Raw genomic sequence first — 12,376 nt, forward strand, 5'->3', positions numbered from 1 at the left:
TGTGTTATATTAAATACTTCCTTATAGCACACAATACTAAAGGTGTGGCTACACGATTAATCAGGCAATTCGTAACACAAACATGGTAAAACTAGTGTGACATTACGTAGTGTAGGTACAATGTACAATAGCAATTTAACAATTAAACTAAAATAACACGTCTTTTCTTTGAAAGTCGTGACTCGATGTCCACGGAAAGGATACGATCAACCAGAATATCAAATTCTGTTATGATTCTGTTATCCGCCAAAACAGTCGCCATAACCACGACCACTATACTAATGTTCGTCTTGCACAATAATTTTCAATGAGCCGCATTAAAAAAAAAGGTGGGTAAGTGGATGTCGCTCTGCTGTACAGTAGGTTACAAGGTGGTCACTGTAATGGATGATGTTAAATTTGAATTTAATAATATAATAATATCATTGTATAAGAAAAACGATTCTGAGCGAAAACGGTCAGTCAGCCTACTATGATGATATTAAGGTGACTAAAGTAATTTATATATAACCTATTTACGTGGAACCTTGTTTTAAATTTTCAATCCTTAGCTATAAAAGTTGAACATTTTATAAATTTTTAACTACAAAATAATTATTACATTTTAAATTTGATAAATTTTGTCAAAATTCGAACTTTAAATGCTTATCAAAAAAAATTATGCCTATGTATTTTTAATATTTTTCAACTGCTATTGTAACAATATATCAGGAGCCTTGCATTAAATTTTCAAACTTTTTTACCCAACAAATAAAATTTTATTGATATTTATAGAAAAAAAAACTAAAAAAATTTAAAACTGACAATGTCCGTAAACAGCTCAAAAAGAGTCAAAATATTTTCAAAATTGTATGGTGTATAGAAAATGAAAATATTAACATTCAGTGAAATTTTTAAATATCTACAGTCATTCGTTTTTTAATTACAACAAAATAAGAAAATTGGTACATGAGAAATTGAGTGATTATCAAATGTTTTAAAAATATAAATTTCAAACGCTCATTAAAATTTAATATGACTTTCTTGTAGACACTTTTTTTTTTTTGAAAATGATAAACAAACTTATGAGGAATCTTGTATTACATTTTCAAATCTTAGTTTTAAAAAGAAAATTTTTCATGAATTTCTAATTCAAAATAATTTGCATATTTTCGTCATTTTTACGAATTTTGTGAATATTTGAACTTAAGATGTTTATAAAAAATAATGGCGACTATGGATTTTTAATATTTTTCAAATGTCATTGTAAAAATATACTAGGAGCCTTCTATTAAAATTTCAAGCTTTTTTAACCAACAAATTAAATTTTATTGATATTTATAGAAAAAAACTAAAAAAAATGGAAACTGAAAATGTCCGTAAACAGCTCAAGATAAGTCAAAATATTTGGAAAATGTTATGGTGTATAGAAAATGCTAATATAAACATTCTGTAAAAATTGCATGTACCTATGGTCATTTGTTTTAGAGTTGCACTTAAAACAAAAATCGATTTTCTCGAAAAATTTCCGATTTTCCTTTATTTGATGATGAATAGGTATATGATAGGCATTGGTATTAGGTAGTAGGTTGTAGGTATACGTAATTTCAGTGTAACACCGATAACTAAAGCTATACTATATATTAATTCAGAGCTTGTAAGTTCATGGCATAAAATAAATGCCTAAATAAGCATACGTTATGCACTAAAAACTGGCAAAATATGCAATTAAATATGCCTCAAATAGTTCAGAAATATATATTCATATACACAAGAAATCTATAACTATGAAAATATGCGGAATAAAAAAAAAGAATAAATATGTGCAAGCTTAATGTGTCCACGAAAGACTAATAACCCAAATTAAGTAATGAGTAATGACTACTAGCGTTTTATACATTTTAATATTTTATACAGTCAAAAAATATAAATTATTGCATTTTTCATCAAACTTTGTTTTTTTCATAGTATTTCAATAAATAACATTCACGTTAATATAATAATATCAATATAGGAATATCAAATGTATGAATAATATGCCCAATAAAATAGAAAAATGCATAAATACAACAAATATACAAAAAGCCTTTAAATATGCAAAAATATGCAAAATAAAACTTCACACACATAGTTCTTTGAAATGGATTTCTACGTAATCAAGCAATAAATATAATTTTGCAAGGTTGATATGTTAATATTGTATAAACTTACGAACACTTTATATTATATACGTAACATATTGTATTATTATTTTATTATTATATTATTGAATGTTTTTAAAATGTGATTTAAAAATGAAAATAATAAAAAAAATATAATTTTTTTTTTTAATTACAATTTTTATTTTTTTTGTTTGTTTATTACTAAATAAGTTTGTATAATTCTGTTTTTTTTTTTTAATGTATTACTTTGTTGTTAGTTTCAGTTTGAGGACCTAATATTTCGAAGAGGTGTTCGCGTAAATTCTGAGGCAATCTATTAAAAAATATTTTATTATGATTTGGGTTCCATAATTAATTATTTTGATATTTTGTCATATATGTAAAATAATACATTGGTAAATAAATATATCCCTGGATATTTGAATACAGTATATTTTGGTACTACTTCTACCTTTAACAAAAAAAAAAGTTTACTCTTAAATAATATTAATTATCTATGAGCGTTTGAATTAAAAAATGTATATTGGATAGGTATTTACCAGTAAATTAACAAATTTCCCATGATTGGTCCCATTAATTGATTTTTATATTTTGTTGTAATTCAAAATCAAATAATCGTAGACACTTTAATTTTCAGGAAATGTTTTAGTATTTTAACATTATCCACACATAGTAAAATATTCACACTGTCTCTGCTTAGAATTATTTTTCGTAGATATACACTATACGACTATTATACAATGTTCCATCATTGAATTCAAATCGAACACATCCATTACAATTACATACTCGAGTACTCGACTTCTACAGTAAAGCAAAACAGTACCCACTTGTCCACCTTTTTTTTAAATTAAAAATTAGCAAAGTACCTAGGTTGTAATCACTATTCGATATAGTGACTAATATGATTATCGAATATGATTATAACCTTAACAATATTACTAAAACATTCTGTATGACTGTTGAATCGTTACATTCTCCAACGGAGTAGCTAAATGATAATAGTTAATAAGTAATGAATAAACACAACCTAAATTGTATTATAGTATACACAAAAGTACAATACAGTATTACAGAATAAACATAGATAACAAATAAAGAGTAAACTACGGCCAACTTAGATTAAGATCTTCCTGCTTGAAAATTTTAACATCTGATAAGATGCTGAGTGCTGACATACCTACGACTCTTCAAAGTTAGGTTGTGTTAAATTAATTTAATTTAATTATTATTAGTTTGTGCATAAAGATTAAAGACACAAAATCTATACCTCAATGTTATAGATTAAAGTCATTAACATTTAAATTGTAAATTATTATTTACTGTGGTTTTAATACCTATCTAATTAAATATTATTTTCTATATAATTTTAGATTCAGGCGCGGTGCAAAATTTAACAATGCAGTCACTTATCCAAATTGTAAATAAACTGCAAGATGTTTTTGCAATAGTTGGTGAACAACAAATGGTCGACTTACCACAAATTGTGGTAGTGGGAACACAGAGTTCTGGTAAAAGTTCTGTGCTAGAAAGCATCGTAGGAAAATCATTTCTACCTCGAGGAACTGGTATAGTTACCAGAGCGCCATTAGTCATACAAATGATTAGGTATACCGAAGAAACAAGAAAATCAATGTTAATGTCAAATAACATTGAAGAGAGTGAAAACATTAAAGAATGGGCAGAGTTTCTACATAAGCCTGATTATTTTTTTTTCGATTTTGATTTGGTACGCAAGGAAATTGAAGATAAAACAAACAGTCTTGCAGGAACTAATAAGGGCATATCTGTTAACAAATCAATTGTATTGAAAATCCATACTAATCGCTACGATCTGACTTTTGTAGATTTACCAGGTATAACAAAAGTGGCGGTTGGAGACCAACCTGAAGATATAGATGAACAAATACAGAAATTGATTATTTCATATGTAAAGCAATCCAATTCAATTATTTTAGCAGTGGTGACTGCGAATACGGATCCGTCAACAAGCGAAAGCCTTCAAATAGCGAAGAAAATGGACCCAGACGGCATCAGAACAATAGCAGTAGTTACGAAATTGGATATAATCGATAAAGGAACGCTTCAAAACACTAGTGATTTACTGTGCGGTCACAATATACCAGTGAAACTAGGTATCATCGGTGTGGTGAACAGAAGTCAACAAGACATCGTTGATAATAAATCAATGGAAGCGACGCTATCGGCAGAAACAGAATTTCTAAGATCTAATTACCCAGATATATGTACGAAACACGGAAACAAGGCGTTAGTTCACACTTTACAGACGGTTTTGATAACACACATAAAAAAAGTTTACCCACAACTTCGAATTCAACTGGAGGTAATTAAAAATAAACTGGAAAGACAACTTTTGCCTTTGTGTAAACCTGATGACCAAATATCGTTTTTAGTAGGACTCTTAAAAGATATTAGTAGGTCGTACGAAGACATTATTAACGGTGATCAAAACGAAATTTCGGTTGATGAAATTGTGGGCGGTGCCAGTATCGCACGAATATTCCAACAAAAATATTTAAAGAGAATAAACGCTATAGACCCCCTTCAAGATTTATCAGATGAAAATATTGCAAATATCTTATCAAACACATCGGGCACTTACCAATGTACTTTTGTCAATGAAAAGGGGTTACAAAAAATATTAAGACGACAATTAAATAACTTAATTGAGCCGTCGTTGGACTGCGTAGAATTGGTGCGCTTTGAGATGTTAAATCTTTTTAATGCCATTGACGTCAAATTGTTGGACACACTTGGACGATATCCGCAACTCAAAGAAGATGTAAGTTTCGCCTCAATTATATGATTATTTCATTATATTATGATACACAGTGGTGCAGAACCCGTGAGGAGCGATCGCCTACTCTTTTTTTCGATGGGCGGGGGGTCGTGATACCAAACTGTGGTTACGCCCCCTGGCCCTTGGCCCTATAAAATAAGTACGTTTGTATTTCACGTAGGTGTGCGTACGCCAGTGCAGACTCTTAGGGCACACTTGAGGTATTATTTGTTTTATTTTTTACGGTTCAATATTTTAGATAAAAAATTAGATAATAATATTATATTTTTTACTTTTTACAACTTTCATAGTTTGAGAATTTTTTTTTAATACTAATCTATTGGCTATAAGACAAGTATATTTACTTATTAACCATAAAGGTTTGAATAATAGGTATCTTTCTTGTAATTATTATTTAATGATTATAATGATACAATGACAATTCTTTTTATAGATTTTGAGCGAAGCGATGTATTACTTTTTAGATTCTGAGTGGAACGATGAATGTCTTAATTTTACAATGATTTTTTTTATTTTTATTTATTTATTTTTTTTTGTATCTGTCATCACCTTTTAGGACAGTAAAAGTGCTTGGATTTTCTTCAACAGTACCTTTTCTGATAGGAAAGTGAATCTAGTTGGTACTTTGGAGGGTCAAAAGTAAAATTTTTCCAATAGTTTTCAAAAGCGCCGTGAAAAACAAAAGAAAAATTAAGGAAAAACGGGAAATTTAAACGCAAAATCTGTTTTCGAGAAAATTGATTTTGGGTTTTTGGTGTAACTTTAAAACGAATGACTGTAGATATTTGAAAATTTCACTGAATGTTAATATTTTCATTTTCTATATACCATACAATTTTGAAAATATTTTGACTCTTTTTGAGCTGTTTACGGACATTGTCAGTATTCAATTTTTTTAGTTTTTTTTTTCTATAAATATCAATACAATATTATTTGTTGGGTAAAAAAGCGGGAAAATTTAATGCAAGGCTCCTGATATATTGTTACAATAGCAGTTGAAAAATATTAAAAATACATAGGCATAATTTTTTTTGATAAGCATTTAAAGTTCGAATTTTGACAAAATTTATCAAATTTAAAATGTAATAATTATTTTGTAGTTAAAAATTTATAAAATGTTCAACTTTTATAGCTAAGGATTGAAAATTTAAAACAAGGTTCCACGTAAATAGGTTATATATAAATTACTTTAGTCACCTTAATATCATCATAGTAGGCTGACTGACCGTTTTCGCTCAGAATCGTTTTTCTTATACAATGATATTATTATATTATTTAATTCAAATTTAACATCATCCATTACAGTGACCACCTTGTAACCTACTGTACAGCAGAGCGACATCCACTTACCCACCTTTTTTTTTAATGTGGCTCATTGAAAATTATTGTGCAAGACGAACATTAGTATAGTGGTCGTGGTTATGGCGACTGTTTTGGCGGATAACAGAATCATAACAGAATTTGATATTCTGGTTGATCGTATCCTTTCCGTGGACATCGAGTCACGACTTTCAAAGAAAATATGTGTTATTTTAGTTTAATTGTTAAATTGCTATTGTACATTGTACCTACACTACGTAATGTCACACTAGTTTTACCATGTTTGTGTTACGAATTGCCTGATTAATCGTGTAGCCACACCTTTAGTATTGTGTGCTATAAGGAAGTATTTAATATAACACACATTGTATGGGGTACGTAATAATATAAAATCAAGATATTTTGAAAATTTAGTTGTAAGTCGAAAATAACAATGTAAGTACCTACATTGATGAAGAAAAGTTTCAAGTCCCTCTGAATAATTTTTTTGAACTACAACTAAATAAATTAACATGGCTATTATTCGTTTAAACATAATATATTAATATATATTATGTATAACATATGTTATTTCGTTAAAATTTTAACTTCAAATGTTTATAAAAAAAAATTGTACGTGAATATTTTTGTTAGGATTTGTTTTCAGTAGTTTTATTACATTTTCAAGTCTTGACTGTAAAAATTGAACAATTTATAAAATTTTAACTACAAAGTAATTTTATTGTATTTGTGATTTTGATAAATGTTATCAAATTTTGAACTTCAAATGCTTGTAAAAAAAGTTCTTGACTCTTTCATACGTTTCTTTAATATTTATAAATGGCTACTTTGTATTATATATTCAAGCATCAACAGGTTAGTTATTTTAAAAATAAGGGAGGATTAGTCCTGTAAACAATTTTGTTGCAAGAACAAGTTAATCGTATGTAATAAAAATATCATAACTTACCTTTGATGCGTTAATATTGTTTTTCGTCGTTGTTTTAAAAGGTACCAGTGTTGGGAGTATGGTAAGGTTGTTTTGTCAAAGAAAATGAAATCGTTAAGTTTATATAACTGTATAGGACCTAATGTAGTAATGTCCTATACACTAGTGATGGACAGGACTGACTAAGTCGGTATAGTACCGTGTGACTAATTTAGTTAACTCATAATTCTAATTAGTCGACTCATTTTTTTTATTCGTTGACTAATTTTTTATTTGACTGATTTTTATTATTCGACTTATTTTTATTTGGTGACTAATTTTTTATTCGACTAATTTTCTTATTCAACTAATTTTTTTTTATACGTTATTAAATATATAAAATAACATAAAACATTTTAGCTTAAAAATAAATAATTATACCTATACTGCCTATTGGCTATTGCATATTGGTATATAGGGTACTTACAGTATACTTTACTAACTCGTTCTGACGGAATCGCTCGACGATCACTGATGCTCACCTTTCGGTTAGTTCACTAATTGGCAATACGACATGTACTAAAAAATACAATTTCAGACGTGCGAGTCGATGGACATTGGGAGGCTAGGGCTACACCCTTCCTTTATTTATAAAATAATATCGAAGCCTTATTCTTATATCGGCGGTTTGTTATGGCTACTACGGGCGCGGTGTGTTATATTATGTGTATTTGTTGACCGTTGGGAAATGTTGTGATCGAGTATAGCCTCTCATAGCCTCTTTATCATGCCTTCGCGATATTTATTCATATTTTTATGGGAATTATTTACAACATGTATGTGCATATTATGGTTAGGTACATTATTATTATTATTTTTTTTTTTTTGTTTCATAAGTTTTTTTTATCAATCTGTTACAAAAAAAAAAGAACAATAAGAGCACTTGATGGTAAATATCAGCTAAAAAATAAAAAGGCAGATTAAACAGCCTGCTGCAGAGGCCTCTCAGCGGAAGTATTACGACATGAGTAAAATGACTATCTACATTATTAATATTATACATTTGTTAGAAAATATAATGTATTTAACAGTAAGAAGTATTGACAGTATTTAAGTTTATATTAAGTTTTACATTATTTTTTAAAACTAATGGTTTCATTTTAAAAACACGAATCATTACATCTACTACTTACCTCTAGGAAATTAATGATTTAATTTTAACCAGTACAAGGATAATAAAAAACAGTCTGATTGAAAAACCAACATTATCAAAATATTTTGAACCCTGGTTAGGGTTAGAAAATCCCGGTTCTGTAGTGTGAATGTGTGATAGTGTAATACCTGCAGTTACCACCATCTTTGATTTTTATATACGTATAGTTTAAGTACAGTTGTAGGTGTCGAGGGTACCCCGTACTTAGTCATTCAGTAAATTGTCACTGTAAAGGGGGTGTTGACCAGTTGCCCCCCCATGGCTGTAATCATCGTGATTTTAAAAATATACCAGTTGCCCCCAACCAAATGTACCAGTTGCCATAGTATATATTATTATATACCTACTATATACACGATTACAATATATAGCACAGGGGGACGGAGAGGCCTTGCGGATTAAGGCGTCGGTTGCAACGCACACCAGCGCCGGTTTGGACTCGACCACGGGCGGCATTTTCTTCGGGAAAGTCACGGTGTCCAGAGAAAAGTGGCGCCATCCCCCACCCGGGCATGGCAAATACCTATGGGTGCCCACTTGAAAATTCTACCAAACCAAAACATACGTGTTTACCAACCTACAATTCCTCCCTACAAACAAAAAACAAACGGCTAATGGTCAAAGTTGCCGGGCTTCATGATCAATAAAAAAAATATATATAGTCCGTAAAATAGGGGAGGTAAATATACAAACAATAAATAAAATCATTTAAAATAGTATAAAATGATAGAAAAAAATTCATAATAAATAATATAATTATAATGAAAAGCGGCATATTCAATGTGATAATTTGTCAAAAAAAAAAAAAAAGTAAAAAAATTTGATATAATATTATTATGTACTGTGTTTTGTTATAATAATTACTATTTAAAATTATTATTTGTATATTTACCTCCCCTATTTTACGGGCTAAATATTTTAATCGTATATATATTTACATATGAGGGCAACTGGTACATTTTGCTCTAGGTAGTTTGGGGGAATTGGTATAAAAAAAAGGTACTTTTGGGGGCTACTGGTACATGCCCCTGTAAAGGTACCTAGGGCATATATCAATTGTACCGAAATTATCTTTTTACCTTTAAGATATCTATCGATATGTTTTACTTCACTGTAATTATATATGATAATTATTTAAATAGATAATAGATAATAGGTACCCATAATTTTACACTTTATATTTTATTATTTTTATATTATAAAAATATATTAAAAAAATCACAATTTCACTTAAATTTGTAAAAATAACAATCACTATGTACCTATTTGAGTTATATTATTTTAACAAATTTTACATTGTATTTTATTGTTTTGTTTTCCGCCATAATATTATAATATGCATAGGTAATTGGGTTATATTGGCCATTGTGGACGGCATTGTTTGAATTCTTTTTTGAAATATTTATTTGTTTAAATACTAAATAATAAAATAAAAAAAATAATAAAAAATACATTTACTATTATGGTAGTATATTCTGTCTACCTATACTGTTAATTTAAAAAAAAATCTTTACAATATGATACATTTATTATTGTTTAAAAATTTGTCGGCGGAATCAACATAAACAAATTTCCGGCGGAATCGATAACCGGCAGAATTGATATTAAAACGGTGGAATCGATAAAACCCCGTAGGTACCTAACCTGACATGAAATAATTTAAATTTAAAATAATGTAGTGATGCTCACCGTTCTTAAATATCAAATTAATTTTCTTATAATATTAACTAAAATATTTGTATACCATGCGTATAATATTTCGTATACCTAACACAATTTTATATCACTGTGTAATACAAACTCACGTCTCTTAAAAAAGTATTCATCTCATTGAATTCCCAGTAAATATAGCACATAAGTTATAAGTAGAATATATAATATAATAATAATTAATATGGAATGATCTTCAACTGGACGCTCATCTTATAATCATATAGATTTTATGTTTACATACTCAGTCGATTTGCATAACTTTCGCATATAATACACATGTCTCTATATAGTCTCGGGAAGTATCTATACCTACTGCGGTATCGTCTTCTGCATACTTGCCAAAGTGCTCGACACATGTGCACCGCCCATACATCCAGTATATCTATTTAAATATTTTACATAATATTATTGAATATCGATAAGTGGTTATTTGTAAAATATAAAATTGAAATAATAATAAAACAAAATCGGAATTCGTTTTTGTAATTGTATATGAACAAAACGTAAAAGAAACCAAAATATGTGATCACTTAGTGAAATACCTACAAACAAGACGTTGTTTTTAACTCAAGTATAAACAAAAACCTGTAAAACCAGTATTATGGCGAATTCTCACTTACCGGGGATTGGAAGCGACGATTTTGTAAGGGGTCGTGCATAGGAAATTTGGTTTTTGAAACGCGTTACGCAGTGGTATTATTTATTATTAGAGTTTGGATGTTCAAGCACTTAAAACTGTATAAATATGTATGCACTTATGTACAAAAAAACAGCTAAATATGCATGAAAAATTAAAAAGTATGTATCAAAAAATATGGAAATACCTATAGATAGGTACTAAATAAATTTTAAAAAGACAAATTTACATGCACACTATTTTTATGCATCATATATTGATCATAAATTATTCTAAAATCATGTGTGTTACAGACTGTAACTTGCAATACCAGTTAATAGATATTATTGTCACAACTCACAAATTCTACTCTATATCAATATAAAAAAAACCGGGGAAATCATTCGTCACTCTGTTGTATAGTAATTAGTAGGTTTCGAGTGTATCTACCTCGTCATTTAGTAGATCTCTGTAATGGACCAATGGATGTGTTAAATTTGAATTCAATGGTAAATTATGGTATAGTGAAAAACGATTCTGGGTTGAGATGGTTTGTCAGCCTACATTATATTACTAAGGAATAAGAATATCGTATTTTACATTTATATTGATATTAGTAGTTTATTGTTCTATGAGTTAATACTGTAGGTTGAACTTTTTTCTTGCTAAAAACAAATCGCTTATATATTAATTATTATAAGAATTCTCGAATAATATAACTAGCTATTATTTTTCATGCTAATATGGTATTGATATATTTTTATTGGTTATACATAGTTTGTTTTGTCAATGAAAATGAAACCGATAGCCGATTATAGGTATGTACTATATGGGGTATACTATAGTATAAAATACCCAATAGTGGAATAGTGGGCCGCGATTACGATTACGCTTATTTCTGTATTTTTTATAATTTATTTTATTTCTTTATTATCAAGTAATGTATTTTATAAGAATTCAATGATAAAATTAATAATAATGAAATGTTATTTATTTAAGGCATATTTGATTTTTTTTTTTTAAAGGGGGTCGCGTACCCAATAAATATTAAATTTATGGGTCAACATTGCAAGAAAGTTTGAAAAACACTGTATTATACTATAAACGTTACCTACTAACTGCTGAGTATCGAATTTTGGACTGACTGATAAGTGAAGAATGTTACGTACTCTGTTATACAAGAGAAAAATATTGAAAGGAACCTACGATGACACTCTTGCATAAGCATTGTCGCATTTGTTATTTTTTGGATATATAAAATGAGGTATCAATACAAAATATTATTAAAATGTAAAACTAGTTTGAGAAAACATTACGGGATAAATATATTTTTTTTTATCGATAAGCCAATATCAATAACGCATTTTTAAATATATTTATTTATATATATATACCTATATGTATTTTAAAATAATAATTTTTATAATTTAATAAAATACAATTTAAAGTATTAAAACTTGTAAAAACATTGAATAAATAAAAAAGTACAGACAATCTGATATTAAATTGTAAAATAAATTGAAACATTTAGTTGTGAATGTGTATTTTTAATGTAAGACATTGAAGGTTATATATTATATAATTATATAATATATAATATGATTTGACTTGAGAATCGAGACTCTTTGACAAAATATATTTCAAT

The 12,376-nt window shown here is 28.2% G+C and overlaps 1 protein-coding gene across 1 annotated transcript in view; it reads left to right on the forward strand.

Annotated features, from left to right (window-relative positions):
- The first annotated feature begins 3,517 nt into the window (after positions 1–3,517).
- Positions 3,518–12,376, forward strand: part of LOC100160943 (dynamin-1-like protein) — a 12,464-nt gene continuing 3,605 nt past the window's right edge. The window contains exon 1 of the mRNA XM_016801466.2: positions 3,518–4,944. Coding sequence (XP_016656955.1) covers positions 3,541–4,944 — 1,404 coding nt within the window. The 5' untranslated portion in view covers positions 3,518–3,540. The remainder of the gene's footprint in view (positions 4,945–12,376) is intronic.

This window comes from Acyrthosiphon pisum, chromosome A1 (assembly GCF_005508785.2).
Source record: "Acyrthosiphon pisum isolate AL4f chromosome A1, pea_aphid_22Mar2018_4r6ur, whole genome shotgun sequence".
Taxonomy (NCBI): Eukaryota; Metazoa; Arthropoda; class Insecta; order Hemiptera; family Aphididae; genus Acyrthosiphon; species Acyrthosiphon pisum.